Source organism: Pseudorca crassidens, chromosome 1 (genome assembly GCF_039906515.1).
Source record: "Pseudorca crassidens isolate mPseCra1 chromosome 1, mPseCra1.hap1, whole genome shotgun sequence".
NCBI lineage: Eukaryota > Metazoa > Chordata > Mammalia > Artiodactyla > Delphinidae > Pseudorca > Pseudorca crassidens.
In genome coordinates this window covers 94,646,612-94,662,086 of record NC_090296.1, presented here as the reverse complement: position 1 = coordinate 94,662,086, position 15,475 = coordinate 94,646,612, and the positions used below count along the sequence as shown (strand labels likewise).

The 15,475-nt window shown below is 47.6% G+C and overlaps 1 protein-coding gene across 2 annotated transcripts in view; it reads right to left on the bottom strand.

Annotated features, from left to right (window-relative positions):
* GLDN (gliomedin) overlaps nt 1-15,475 on the bottom strand; it is a 68,705-nt gene that overhangs the window by 14,736 nt on the left and 38,494 nt on the right. Inside the window, exons 3-4 of one of the 2 annotated variants that reach the window (XM_067746980.1) lie at nt 9,633-9,650; nt 9,158-9,265 (exon numbers count right to left, since the gene is read on the bottom strand). In XM_067746980.1, the coding sequence (XP_067603081.1) occupies nt 9,158-9,265; nt 9,633-9,650 (126 nt within the window). The remainder of the gene's footprint in view (nt 1-9,157; nt 9,266-9,632; nt 9,651-15,475) is intronic. The other variant, XM_067746990.1, reaches the window with a different exon arrangement.

The window sequence follows — 15,475 nt, the reverse complement described above, 5'->3', positions numbered from 1 at the left end:
GGGGGTAATCATGTAGAAAGAGCTCTGGAGAACTTCAGAGGTGTTTCCTCAAGTCTTTGTCAGAGTAATAGTCTGTGCAGGGTGAAAATCTACAAGGTAGGGAAAAGAATGAAAAGAAAGCCACTCACTACACAACTCTCAGAGCTTGCACAGGGAAAGGTTCTCATTCCCACCAGTCAAAGCAGAGAGATCTCAGAGAATGGTGCGCTGTTAGGTCGAGTCCTTGGAAAGTCTTCTCTTAGTACTGAGGCTAAATTAGCCCAAGAGTCAAGGCTGCCGTGGATCTATCATAACAAAGCTTAAAAACAAGCTTCAAAAGGATTAAACTGAGCAGAAAGTAGTTTAACTACCCAGCCAGATGTCTCTAAACTGTAGTTTAAACTACTGAAAGTAGTTTAATCATTTAGTCAAAGTAATGTAGCATATTAATAATTTAAGCAAGAAAAAAATTATATGACCATCTTGGTGGAGGCAGAAAAGACATTTGATAAAATACAACACCCATTCTTAATAAAAATTCTCATCAAATGAGGAATAGAAGGGGACTTCCCTGGTGGTGCAGTGGTTAAGAATCCACCTGCCAATGCAGGGGACACAGGTTCGAGCCCTGGTCCAGGAAGATCCCACATGCCGCGGAGCAACTAAGCCTGTGCGCCACAACTACTGAGCCTGCTCTCTAGAGCCTGCAAGCCACAACTACCGAGCCCACGTGCCACAACAACTGAGCCCGTGTGCTGCAACTACTGAATCCCGTGTGCCTAGAGCCTGTGCTCCGCAACAAGAGAAGCCGCTGCAATGAGAAGCCTGCACACCACAACGAACAGTAGCCCCCACTCGCCACAACTAGAGAAAGCCCGCGCGTAGCAATGAAGACCCAAAGCAGCCAAGCAGCCAAAAACAAATGAATAAATAAAAATTTATGAAAAAAAAAGAGGAATAGAAGGAAACTTCCTCAATCTGAAAAAGGGCATCTATGAAAAAACCTACAGCTAACATCATCCCTAATGATGAAAGACTAAATGATTTCCCCCTAAGATCAGGAAAAAGACAATGGTATCTATTCTCATCACTTTTATTTCACACTGTACTGGAGGTTCTAGCCAGTGCAATAAAGCAAAGAAAAAGAAATAAAGGCAAACAGATTAGAAAGGATGAATTAAAATTGCCTTTATATGCAGACGACATGATTATTTATGTAGAAAATCTACAAAAAGGTTGCTAGAACTCATGAGCACCTAGGCACACTGAGAGGGAAAGTGATTACTTACTATTGTGCAAAGGTATTGCCAGATATGGATCAGTTAATACGATATCCTATTGCAGGGATCATTTGCTCATTTTGACAAGAGCCTCCTGGAGATACTGCTCAATAGAGATATTTTTCAAAGGGGCAGAGATTTCAGGCAATAGGGAAGAGCCAGAGGCAAGTTTTAGTGCAAAACTTCAGTTTCTCTCAACCTCTTTAACCAAGAGGGCTTAGCATTCATTGTTTTTTCTAATTACCTTGCCAGTCCCAAGCCCCTTCTTATAGGTTCTGGCTGAGTGACTGCCCATTCACCCCTCTCCTGTGCCCCATCAACTCGGCCAATCCCCATTCTCCAATTGTCATTCTGTGCCATTGCAATTGTCTTCCCCCCAGATTTAAGACCAATTCTGAACCCTACCCCCAACTTCCTACCAGCCCCATAGGATTCCTATACAGCTGTCCGAAGAGAATCATAGAATTCCAGATCGGAAGGCACCTTAGGGGTCACTTAAATTAACCTCCCATCCAACCCTGAAAGCCCCTCTCCACCACCCGACTGGCTCCTTTCAAGCCCTTGCAGCAATGGGGAGGTTATTATATCACATCACACCACAGATCGCGCTGGAATACTCTGCACTGCCATCGGAGGCCATTATTCCCTAAAACATACATCTGGAGCTCTTAGCAGCTTTCCCTTATGCCGAGGGAATGATAAGGACTGCCAGACTCAAGGCACCCTACACAGACCATCCCAAGGAAGTCAGCAGTATATGAAAGAAACTTAAAGTGTTGATCACTGTTAAAAAATGTGGTGAACAAAGAAACATTCACTAGATTTCAGCCAACTACTAAAAAAAACAACTCAGTGGAAACCATGCAATTCAGCTGTAGATGGGGGTCAGAAGCCCCTGGTTCCCTGCCTCTGCCAGGGGTGATCTTGGGTGTCATCTTGCACTGATGGAGTTGCTGGGGACACAGTGGAAGAGGATGTGAAGAAGAGCAGGGACCTCTCTTAATCAGGGACCTCTGCATGAGCACATGTTCTTTTGTCAGTATTTTAAATAGGCAATTTAGCACATTATCTGAAGGACACAAAAGAGAACGTTGCCATAGTGTCCAGCCAGCACAATGCACCAAGTATAACTGATACCTTCTAAAGGTGTCACATGACCTACATTCAGCAATGCTCAGGGAAATGGTATCTTCTAGTTACTTAAGGGGTTTCTTTTTCAGGCATTTATTCTAGTCACAAAGAGCCTCTCTGCATCATCGTTTTATTTCCCCTTCTTTTCTTTTATTCCTTCCTCTTATGCATTTTTCCCCCTTTCTCAAAAAGGCAAGGTGTGAAATAGAAAAACGTTCATACTGTAATGCAGCTGCTATAATGCAGCCTGCACAGGGGCAGGTGTTTAAAGCTCAGGATATTAAGGACCTTTGCTTATGGATGTATTCTGACTCTCAGCTATGTCTGCATGATAATTTTTAAGCTTTCATTAAGAAAGGGTAGGGGATGTTTTGACTACGTACCGTCTTTGCTGCCTCCACAAAGTTTTCCCTTGTCTTGCCACGCACTGGCCATGGTGTGTCAGAAGTATACCGCCACCTCATCAGAGGACTTGAATGTGGCACTTTCTACCTTCCCCTGACTCAGCTGTGCACAGGGACACTGTTAAACATTGTGTGGCCTGGACCTCGGCATTGTTGTCCCGTGATTCCTGGCAGGCTTTGAGTCAGCACATTCTGCCAGGAAAGAAAGGCCAGATTCCTCTTGCTTTGCTCGGGCGCTGGGTGTGGCTTTCTGCTCTTCTCCTTCCCCGGTGGCGCCCACTCAAAACAAGCTGTTTTCCCAGCTTTAGAGTTTGGGGTTGTGTGACCAGCTGGGGTCAACGCCATCATCTTCACTGCAAGGGGTGAGGGAGGACATCTTATTTTTGGCAGGACCATCTGTGACCGACTGAGGCAAAGGAAACGGAGCCAAGGGTGTTGGGAAAAACCCAGACCCAAGACTGGGATGAATAAGGAGGAGGGCGTTTATTTCTGTTTTGGTGGAGATTCGATTCTTAGAGAAGACACTGAGGCATTAACTCTTGAGTGAGAAAGTGAGAGGCAGATGGAGGGAAAGAAAATGCTTGCTTTTGAGGCATAGCACGTCAAACTTCGAAAAAGACGCTAGTTGCATAATTGACAACATGTAAGTCCAATTCTTCTCTCTAAATCTAAGTCGGTGTTTTCAAATAAATACAGGCATTTCCACTCAGATTTCCTTCTTACCCTTGGAAACAACAACAACAGTAATATCTAACACTAACATAGCACTTGCTATGTGTCAGGCCCTATTCTAAGCACTTTATATATATATTAATTAATGTAATCTTCCTTACAACACTATGAGGCTGATACTATGACTGTTCTCATTTTACAGATAAGGAAACAGAGTGATTAAGTAACTTGCCCAAGTGCACACAGCTAGTAAGCGGAAGATCCGGGACCCAAACCAAGACTTCAAGCTCTGGCTCTGGCCTACTGCACCCTTGTTCTTAGCATCCCTAAGGTCAGACATTGAGGGTTATCTTCATATTTCAATATCCTGGAAACAACTGTTGGTCTAAAGCTCTAAACTCTGGTTTCGTCAGGTTAGTCTTCTTCTCAAGAGCCCACAGTGGCTCCCGGCGGCCTCCAGCAGACATGGAGCTAAAGGCCCTGACCCCACCCCAGGCTCACCTGGGTCCCCTCTTATACGCAGGGGCAGCCTCCTTAGAAGTTCCTCCGAGCGTGGCCTTTCTGTTCTCCCCCCTGCAGTTCCCTCCCCATCTCCCCTCTGTTTGTGTCCAAGATGTTGATCACACTTATCTCTTGTCCTTTACACTTGTCTCTACTGTACAATCCGTCCTCTACACTGGATCCTATTTGTTCATTATCTGCACAGCAAAGTTCAGATTTTTCTTCCAGCAGTATTCTCTGGTGTGTAGTATAAAGCATCTTCATATCAGAATAACCAGTTGTTGAATTCATCCTGTATATACACTATATCTTCTCTTTCAACAGGACTGTAAGCTCTTATGGACAGAAATTATGTTCTATTCTTCTCATTCATGCATTCCTTCATTTTTCACTCATTAATTATTTACTGAGCCTCAGCTGGGGTTGGCTGAGAGCTATGCCAAGTAATAGTCTCTCCTTCATAGGCAAACACTAGAGCAGGCTGTTTAAAAACCGGAAGCCATGCTAGAGTTGTTGGAAGACAACCTCCTTAGCGTACAGAGGAGACCAAGGCCCGATGAGGGACTGACCTACCCAAGGCCTCAGAGCCAGTCGGGGTTCGAGGCAGGTGCTCCCGGAACTCCTTTCCTGGCTCCCCTCTGCCAGGAGAGCAGGGACCATTCTTTCTGCCTGACAGGTTAGTACTCATTGAACTGTGCGTTCCTGCACACGTCCTGCGGGCCTCTCTGAAGGGCTGGCGCTCTCCCAGCCTCCCGGGAAGACTCAGGGTCAGACTCAGCATCATCCTTCGACAATTAACAGCACTAGCTCCCAAGGCCCAGCCTTCCTTCCCTCGGCTCGGGCTAATGCCGCTCTCACAGCTTGGGCCCGACCCCCTCAAGCCTAGACGTTTAGTGCAGTCGTGTTTAAGAGCAGGGGTCCAGGAGTCAGAGAGGCCTGGGTTCAAATCCCACCTCCTCCACTTATTAGCTTTTGGACATTGGACAAATTACGTCCATCAGTTCAACCATGACTTGATTGCCCTCTTTCGCTGGCTGTTCCAGGCTCTGGAGGTTGAGTCTAAGCGAGAGTGACATGGCCTGGTTCTCATGGACCTCACGTTCTCCCTAGGGAGTCAGACCATCAGCATATCAACAGGCAACACTGGGAGAGAATTTCAGGGAGGGATATGTTATTGGAAAAGAGCAGGGAATGTGACTGAGTTGGTGAGGCAGGGGCCAGACACAGAGGTCAGGGACGATCTTGAAGAGGAGGTGACTTATAAGCTGAGATCTGCTCTGTGGGAAGGACGGGCCTCAGGAAGGGCCGGGCCACAGCAGTGCAAAGGCCCTGGGACAAGGGTGGGCCTGACCTGTTTGGAAAACAGAAAGATAAGGTTTCTTCATCTGGGAAAAATATGGCTGGTAAAAATACCCATCTCCTTGGGGTTGTTGTGAAGACTAAATGAGGTGAGTGTAGAGAGGACTAGGTAGTGTGCCTGACAGTAAATGTCAGCTATTTACTATTGTCCAGAGGATCACTGCTAGAGGGCATGGTCCAGCCTAACCCAGTCCTATCTCTGTGGAACACAGTCTCTTTTTCCTGATTTTGGTAATAGCACTTGTTGTTCCCTCTTTCTGGAACGCACGCCCACTCCTCCCCTCTCCCACCCCTTGCCTGGCAAACCACTAACGATCCTGGAACTCTCAGCTGAAATGACGGCTCTTCGTTCTCCACAGCCATGATCCTGGCCCAGCAGGTCACATCCTGCATGAGTCCCTGTGGCTGACAGAGAGACCCCAGACCACTAACCTGAAGGCTCTGGAAGGGCCTGGCCCCCGCCTCCCATCTCACCTTGCTGCACGCCCCCTCCCCCAGCTGCCCCAGCAGGGCCTTGGCAGGTGTGTGCCCTCCACCTGGGCCACCCTCTGCCTCGCCCTCATCCCTCAGGTCTGACCTCAGACGTTACCTCCCGACCCGCCCTCTCTGCACTGTAGCTTATAACACCCTGATCTTTCCTTCAAATGTGCACCTCACATTGTGATTACAGATGTATTTGCGTTGACTATTTATGTCTGCCTCCCCACCAAAGATGGAAAGTTCCACAATAGGGGCTACGTCTATTTTGTTTCCCCACTAGTACTTGGAACCCTCTCAATAAGTATTTGCTGATGAATGTTCCCATCCTCTCCTGCTGTTCTTCCTGCTGCTCAGTCTGTCCTTGGCCTCCTTTGCTGGCTCCTCCCCTTCTACTTGGTCACTAGACGCTGTTACTTCTCAGGGCTTGACCCAGGCTCTCCTCTGCTGGTAGCTCCCTCCCTAAGGGACTGCACCCTGGCCCACAAGCCCATTGCCTTGGGTGACACCCTAATGTATACCTCTAGCCCCAGGGACTTCTCCAACTGCAGACCTGCATCTTCAAGGCCCCCCTCCTCCTGGGTGTTTCAAGGCATTTCAAAGTCAGCACATCCCATGCTGAGCCATGACTGTCTCCCTGGACCTGAGCCGGTCTGGGGCCCCTCACCTCAGGGAAGAGCAGTCAGGCAGGATGAAAATCTCACAGTCAGTCTTGGTGACCCCTTCCCCTTCCTTCTCATATCTACCTTCCCCCAAGTCCTGTTGATTTCACCCCCAAATGTCACTCAGCTCATCGGCCTTTGCACACCCCACCTGCATCCCTTCCGCCCTCACGCTGAGTAGCTTCTGCCCTGTTTCCCTAACAGCAGCGCCTGTGCGCTCACTCCAGTGTGTCCCCCACCAGCAGCGGCGGGGGTATTACAGAAAGGCAGATGTGATCATGTCACTCTCCTACCTGAAACCCCTTCGTGGCTTCTCATGGCTCCTGGAATAAAGCCAATTCCCCTCCGTGGGCCTGCCAGCTCTCGTCCTGCCTCCCACTTCCTGCAATTCTGTTGATTGCTGGGTGGGATGGGAATCCATCCTGGGCTCAGGAAGGGATCAGGGGAGGGAAAGCATAGCTATGCGGCTTTGGCAGGGTGACGGGGACAGCACAGCCCTTGCTCTGGCGTCGGATGGTCCAGGCTAGAGTCTGAGCTGGCCGAGGGCTGAGTAATGCTTCCAACAACCTATTCATAGAGGTAGCCTTTTCAAAACCTCCTCCTTTCCCTCCTGCAGGCTCCTTTGTGTGGCTGCCAGGGAGGTGTGCAGGGCAGGTGTCTGAGTACAAACCCCAGTTCTTAAAATGCTCAGGGCTAACCTGATTTGGTCTTGTTACCTCTCTGGTTTCAACTTGACCATGCTCACCTCTCATCCTTTCTGTACGGCTACGCTGGCTTCCCTGCCACTCCTCAGCGTCTGCAGGTACACTGGACTTACAGGCTCCACTGGAACCCTCTCCCCCAGACAGTCCGCCACCTGCGCTCTCCTCTCCTCCAGGTGTCTGCTCAAAGGTCCCTTCTCAGGGGGCTCACCTGGCCTCCCAGCCTACAGTCACGCCCCACCCTACACACTTCCTATCCCTTCCCCTTGCTCTATTTTTCTGTTTAGCACTTAGCACCGCATAACAGACAATATATTCTACTTATTTCTCTTGTTGATTGTCCGTCCGCCCAGACTAGGATGTCAGCCTCATGAGGGCAGAGATGTTGTCAGCTTTTTCATTTCTGGATCTCCAGCATCTAGAATAATACCTGCCACATAAATATGTCTTACAGAAATAAATAGACTTTTTCTTTTCTGCCCTCACTGGGTTGTGGGCTGCATGCTAAGCATATCTCTTCAAAGCTAGAGATCTGTCTCAGACCTTTTTGTAGCTACCCCTTTCTCACCTGACCCACATCCAGTGCTGCATGGTGGTCCCTCCCCCTCACTGTTGGCTCTCATAATACTCATTACTGAATCCTCAGGACTGGATCACATTTCTGGGGTCTTTCTGGGATAAACCAAGTGCCTGAACACTGACGGTCATCATTAACTGATGCTGATATTCATTTATAATTATAGTTATTATCTGACATGTAAGGGTCCATTCTGCTCTGCAGTTCTGGCTGTAACTGCTGGACTTCTGGGGACGGAGTTGACATGGGCTGCGTGGGCCCATTTTCACAGAGGCTGCCCCTGGGAGCACAGGTATGCAGGCTTTTGGCAAGTGGCAGAGCCCCTCAACAATTTTCTCCCTTTCCACTGGCTCTCACTCAAATTGTTTAAGAGCAGAAACGCTGGAAGGGGTTCCTGTGTTGTCTGGAAGAGTTGTTCTAGTGGTTCTTCTAGCCTGGGGCCTGTCCAGGTGAGTTAGGGCAGTGTAACCAAGAGATTGAAAATAGATAAGAGGGTTAGTGGAGCCTCCACCCTCAGCTGTGGCTAAGAACCACGCCTTCCTTGAAGCGTCCTGAGGAGTCTCTAACCCCTGCCCTCAAGCCTCCACTGTGCCATGTGACAGCTCTCTTCAGGTGACTCTGCCCCGGCCTTCCCCATGGACTTCCCAGGACTGGTGCTCAGAGCCCCTCAGAACTCACCCTGCCCCAGCCCCCAGACCCTGCCAGGCCTTACCTGAGCCCCTGCTGGTCACTGCTCCCTGACACATCTGACACCTTGGTGTTTCCAGGTCTTTGCTTGGGTGGTGGCAATGCCACCACTCACAGCAGGGCACAGGAGGTCTCTCAGAGATGCCAGCCACATCTTCTTAATAGTCCTGTGACCCCTGGACAGGAGACCCTGACAGCTGGGACCACACAACCTGAGTGTCAGCCTGGATGCTGCCTTTCTACTCAAATCATTCTAGTGATTCCTCCAGCCAGGAAAACCTAGAGGTCAGTATCAGTCAACTGATTTTCAGTCAAACACAAAAATCTGCTGGGCAGGAGCAGGCAGTGAGAGGGTCGGGCGGGAACGACCCTTGAGAGAACTTGGGGTACCAGCACAGACAGCCTTCACAGCCCGTGTAGTGCCCCTCCCCAGGACTGCTCACTCTTGCCCCTTCCATCTGTCTGTCTGCATCAGAGCAAGCAGAGGAGTGGACATCAGCTCTCAGGTATACTGCTTCTCTCGGGCAGACTGGATATAAATCTTATCAGGGTTGGACCAAAGAGAAGGCCCTTGTTGCCCCAGAACACAGCAGCTTCCAGGCAAGCATTAACCAGCCTTGCATTCAGAGATGCAGCACTTTTCCCCCACTGTGCCAACTTTGGTTCATCCAAAATGCAATGATGGAGACAAAAAACAAGGAAATGAATTAGAAGAGTGACAAAATACCCATTTTTCCTCTTTTTCCATTTGCTCCTTTTTCGCCTTTTGGGCCCTGGGGACCAGGCCGTCCATCTGATCCATTGTGTCCTGGTAACCCACCAATTCCTGGAGGTCCTGCATCAAAACACGGGAAATGGGAACATTTAAAAAAATCTTAACAGAAGTTAACATGACTTCCTTTAGACAGTGAAACTGGCCAGGCATTGACGCCTCTTCCAGATCTTCTCCTGCTTCTTCTTTTCCTTCTCTACCTTCCCTGCCCCCGCCTGAAGCAGTGACAGGTGGGGAATGGTGACAGCAAGTTCTCAAGTGGGAGGGAACAGGAGAGCTGGTGATTGGGGCAGAGAGGAGGGGGACACAGTGATAGTCAAGGCTGCCTTCAGACTCTTCTTCCTTCCCTGCCTCAGTCCCTTATGAGTGATCCTGGGGGGCCAGCCACCCATATCCTTCCCATGAACTTGGAAAATCCATGGGCTCTTACCTGCTGGGCCAGGTGGTCCTACAACAGAAAAAGAAATTTAGATGATAAACCACAGATGGAAGAAAGTGAAGCCAACACCACAACCCAAAAAACAAAGAGCACCTTCCCCCTCTTAAAACGTACTAATCATCTATGGGCCCTAAGGAACCACCTCATGCCTTTTATTTAGAACTCAGTATATTTGCCCAAAGATTCTTAAAAACAATTCAACAAAGACCCGTTTGCCAATCAAAACCACTTTTGCTGAAGTTCCAATGGACTAAGAATAATTTCTAAGTGGCTTCACTATAGACTCATAAATCAGTCATCTCTCAAGCAATCAATGTAATTAAATGAGGTTTGGTGACAATGTGGGTGGGCACTAGTGAAGCCCTGGCACAGGTAGGTGTCAGGAAGTGCTGCTTTTGCATGGCTGAGATCCAGGTGTCCCAGGAGCAGCCCCAAACACGCTCATCCAGCCAGCCTGTCTCTTCTAGGCCACCAAGGGGAATTGAGAGCAGAAGCTGGTTTGCTTGGTCTCTATTTTGTTGCATAAAATAGCCTGAGAAAACTCGAGGGCCCAGATCAGGTAACAGATACCTTTCTTAGTGTGTAATTACCCAAGGATCTAAGGGGTTCACGTGAATAATTTACACATAATCTAACACAATAATTTTGCTTCCACAAATAGTCTTAGTGTCAATTATTCCATTTAAGCACTCGGACAAGCCAGTGAGGTCGCAACATGAACAGTTGAGGGTCTTTTGTTTCTCCGGAACACATATAACAATCACCAATATTGGAGTGGGTAGGTCTTTCTAAAGATCCAAGCCTGTGACTCTTCAGAAAACCACCATTTATACTGATGAACCTAGTGGCAGGGCAGGAATAAAAATGCAGATGTAGAGAATGGACTTGAGGACACTATGGGGGAAGGGTAAGCTGGGACGAAGTAAGAGAGTAGCACTGACATATATACACTACTAAATGTAAAATAGATAGCTAGAGGGAAGCAGCTGCATAGCACAGGGAGATCAGCTCGGTACTTTGTGACCACCTAGAGGGGTGGGATAGGGAGGGTGGGAGGGAGGGAGACGCAAGAGGGAGGAGATATGGAGGTATATGTATACATACAGCTGATTCACTTTGTTGTACAGCAGAAACTAACACACACAACATTGAATAGCAGTTATACGCCAATAAGAATATATATATATACACATATATATCTATGTGTGTGTATATATATATATATATAAAAGAAAACCACCATTTACTAAGCACTTCTGTGTGCACCAAAATCTTCCCATAAGTAGAAATCTTGATCCTTGTGTCTGCTGTGTTTGCAACCTATCTGAGGAAGGTGAATACTTTGAAACCACAATGAGATGAGGGAGCTACAGAGAAGCAAACCCCTACAGAGGTACCGGGGAAGTCTGGGCACATGGCAGTCAGAGAAGGCCCTCAGAGAGAGTGAGCCTTGAGCTGTGGCTCTGAAGACACAGTGGCCTGAGATGGCTGCAGGGGTGAGGGCTGGGCATCCCATGCAGGAGACCAGCTGGAGAAAAGGTACAGGGGTGGGAGCTTGCGTGATTCAGGGTGAGAGAAAGGAGGAAGAATGGCTCAGCTGGAGTGTGTAGAGATGAGGCTGAAGTGTATACTTGGCAGAGGGATGTGGGGCAGCAGCACTTAAAGACCAAGTGGAGGGGTGTAGACGGTATGTGCAAGGCAGTGCGGAGCTACAGTAGATTCTTAAGCAGCGGGGGATGACACTGATATCTGCGTGTGTTTGATATCCTCTCCGTAGATGGATGTGGAATAGAACTAGGGAATGAGATGAGAGAGAGAAAGAGACAGGGAAGGAAGGGGGTGGGGCAGGGAGAAAATATCCAGAGGATCTTTGTAGTTAAAGTTTGGGACAAGGTTGTAGATAAATGCGGTTGGTGACTGTAGAGTTCTAGAGGGAGCTAGACATTCGAGAGGTATTTCAGCAGAAGAATGGGCAGGACATGTCCATGTCTGATTGGGTAGGAGACAGCTGAGGAGGCCTCTCAGACGACTGAGCCTGGATACTGATGAGCCTATTTGACAGACATGAAAACTTTTGGAAGAATAAGTGTTTGAAGGTATGCTTTCAATACATACAGTCCTATGTTGGGCAAAAATGATTTGCTGAAAACGGCACAGCATTTTCTAGGGTCAGTGTAGCCTGTAGTCAGTGTGGTCAGTTTACCGCCAGATGGCACACACATGCCCTGGTAAGGAGGTGATATGGCCCTTTGAGAGCTGTCAGAAGAAATCAATCAATCGTCAGTCCCGACTGCAGATGGAGCCAAATTCAGATGTGCAGATTGGTAGAAAAAGGTAAACAAGCAAGAATCAACTGTATATAGTAGGTTTCAAGAGTTCTCAGGGAGGGATAAATTGGGAGATTGGGACTGACAATATACACACTACTATATATAAAATAGATAACTAATAAGAAACTGCTGTAGAGCACAGGGAACTCTACTCAATACTCTGTAATGATCTATATGGGAATAGAATCTAAAAACGAGTGGATATATGTATATGCATAACTGATTTACTTTGCTGTACAGCAGAAACTAACACAACATTGTAAATCAACTATACTCCAATAAAAATTAATTTAAAAAAAAGAGGACAGTCCAATAACCATTTCCATGCAGTGGAGTATTGGAGAGAGGGCCTGGCTGGAGCTGTATACTTAGGACACATTAGTTATGGCCAAGGGTATCACTATGATGAAGTGTTTAGATTAGGGTTTCTTGACACTGACTGACCTGAGATCCTTGATACCCTATGGCTACAGTTTTTACACATTTGAGGCCACAAAATCAACTAGAATGCTTGTAAAAATGCAGATACCTAGGCCCCATCTGGAGATTCTGATTTGGTTTGGATTTAGAGTAAGGCCCAGGAACTGGCATTTTTACCAAGCACCATGGGATGCAGTTGGTCCTGGGTCCCCTCGACCTGATGTGAAAAATTTCTGGGAAAAGAGTCAGTCACTCTCCTTAAAGGGGTTCCTGACCTTAGAAATATTGGGAGCTACTAGCCTTCAGGTAAGAGTGAAATGTCTGAGCCAAATTTGGGGATGTAGAGAGGGGGACATACCCCATCTGGAGGGAGGCAGGTGATAGAAGAAGCACCAGGAAAGAGAGAGTGATCTGAAGATGGAGGAGGGAAGCCAGCAGGTCTCATGCCTTGAAGCTAGAGAATTTCAGAAGAGAAAGGATGACAAATGGTTCCAAAGAGCTCAGGAGCAGAGTGCTACAGTGATGATGACTGTCCCAATATCCTGGGACGCCAACTGAGCTGCTCACGGCCCCTTACACCCAGAAGAAGCCCCAAATATAAGTCATTATAATAATGTCAAATGTCAAATGTGTGCCTACTAGCTATTTAGCAAACCATCTTTCAGAATTTTTTTTAGCTCCTGACCCTTCTCCTCTTCTGGAATAACAGACCCTCTAGGAACACGTGTGGGCAGCCACATTCATGTTAACACTGTACGCAGGGCTGTTTCCTGGGCCTGCCAGCAGTGCAGCTACACAGGACTCCATGCTAAGAAGGGAGCTCCCTGCTTGGGTTTAAATGCTCTGCAGTTGCCGTTTGGACATTCTTAACCATTTTTTCTTTGAATTTGTGCTTTGTAAGTGAAGTCTGATGGGACAGTGGAGCACGGCCCAGGGGCTTTGAGTCTTGGTTGGTATGTGGCCCTGCCTCCTATCTCCTCCCTGCCTCCCTAGGACAGATTTTCCACTGCCTGCTCCTGTGCCCCTTGACGTGTCCTCCCCACTCCCTGCCCCATCAGTGTCTGCTGCCACCTGCCACCCCAGTGGGGGCCCAGGCTCGAGTGCAGGGGAGGCTAGCGTTGGGTGTGTGCCCTGCATGCTTTTGTCCCAGGGAGCCCCTATGCCTGTGAGGGTCTGTACTCATGCGGTGAGTAGCCCATGCCTCAAGGAGTACAACATTAAGTAGCAAATAAAAAGCCCCACCATGGCAGGTCAAGAGAGGTTGTGGACGACAGGAAAAAGCCTTTTTCCTGCTTCATGAACAAGGGACCCTGCATTTTCATTTTGCACTGGGCCCTGCAAATGGTTGGGTGATTACCCCACCCAACACTCCTAGCTGGAGTTGATTAGAATTGGGTAGATGCATGGTAGGAGCTGAACCACTTAGATTTTTTTCTCCTTGCAGTCTAAAGTTGACCCACAATGTCCTTACTTATGTAAAGTAGAGGTCTGTGGACGGCCATGCACAGTGAAAACTGTCAGTCTGCAGAGAGAAGAAAATGAAGGAGAGAGAAGCAGAGATGAGGGACTGGGTGTCTGCTAGAGAGTCAGAAAGGCTGAGAGAGGAGCTGTGTGGGTTCCCAGTGGCTTTCCAGTTCCTGGCTCCAGCTCCCTGGGTCAGGCTGCTCCCACTGCCCTCCTGGTCTGTCTGTGAGATACCCTTCTGTCTCATGAGGCAAGCTTTGTTTTCACCAGACTGGGTTTCATTGTCATCTTCCTGGACCCACAGACAGACTGCGTTTCCCTGCCTTCCTTCCATGGTGGGGGTGGGGAAGTGAGATACCTCCAGGCCTGACCTTTTAAAGCACCCAATGGGTGCCATCCTTTGTTCTCCTCTCTTCCCTTGGGAGTGACCTTGGTGCCTGGTGCTCAGATGATGGAGCTACAAGACAGCAGCACTTGGATCTCTGAGTCCCCAGAACTGCCTAGGAGAGTCACCCAAATTTCGCTGGACTTTGTGCAGTGGGAAATAAGCCTTTGCTATGTTAAGCCGCTGAGATTTTAAGGTTTAATTTTTACCAGAGCATGACCAAACCTAGCTTGACAAATACATCCCTCTATCTTTTTAATAATTTATAATCTCTCACCCACTTTTCCTCAGATAAGCTCTAATGGGTCCCTGCTACAAGCAAACAATAGAATCTTAATCGAGACAGGATATATAGGCACCAGAGTTATGGGGAGTGAACAATAAAGAAGTGTAAGTCTCACTTCCTGTCTTCAAGGGCAGGCGCTGACCAGTGGCTACAGGCTTCTGAAAAACCTGACTCCTTGGATCCTCCCACCACAGCCATTCCAAGTCATAGGAGAAGATGTTTATCTCTAATTTCCATTTAGTAGCCTCCCTTTTCACCCTGGATTGGTGTCAGAACTGATGTTGCCTGACCCAAGTGACCTGCTTAGCACATCAATGACCACAGAGGAAGTGGCTACACATTTCCCAAAGCCTTGCTGGTAGAGGAAAATAAGAAGCCAAAAAATCCAAATAGATTTATCATTGCAACAAAAAGAATAAAACACATAGGCATAAACCTACCTAAGGGCACAAAAGACCTATATGCATAAAACTATAAGACACTGATGAAAGAAATTAAAGATGATACAAACAGATGGAGAGATATACCATGTTCTTGGATTGAAGAATCAACATTGTGAAAATGACTATACTACCCAAAGCAATCTACAGATTCAATGCAAACCCTATCAGACTACCAATGGCATTTTTCACAGAACTAGAACAAGAAATTTCACAGTTTGTATGGAAACACAAAAGACTCTGAATAGCCAAAGCAATCTTGAGAACGAAAAACAGAGCTGGAGGAATCAGGCTCCCTGACTTCAGACTATACTACAAAGCTACAGTAATCAAGACAATATGGTACTGGCACAAAAACAGAAAGATAGATCAATGGAACAGGATAGAAAGCCCAGAGATAAACCCACGCACATATGGTCACCTTATCTTTGATAAAGGAGGCAATAATAAACAATGGAGAAAATACAGCCTCTTCAATAAGTAGTGCTGGGTAAACTAGACAGCTACAT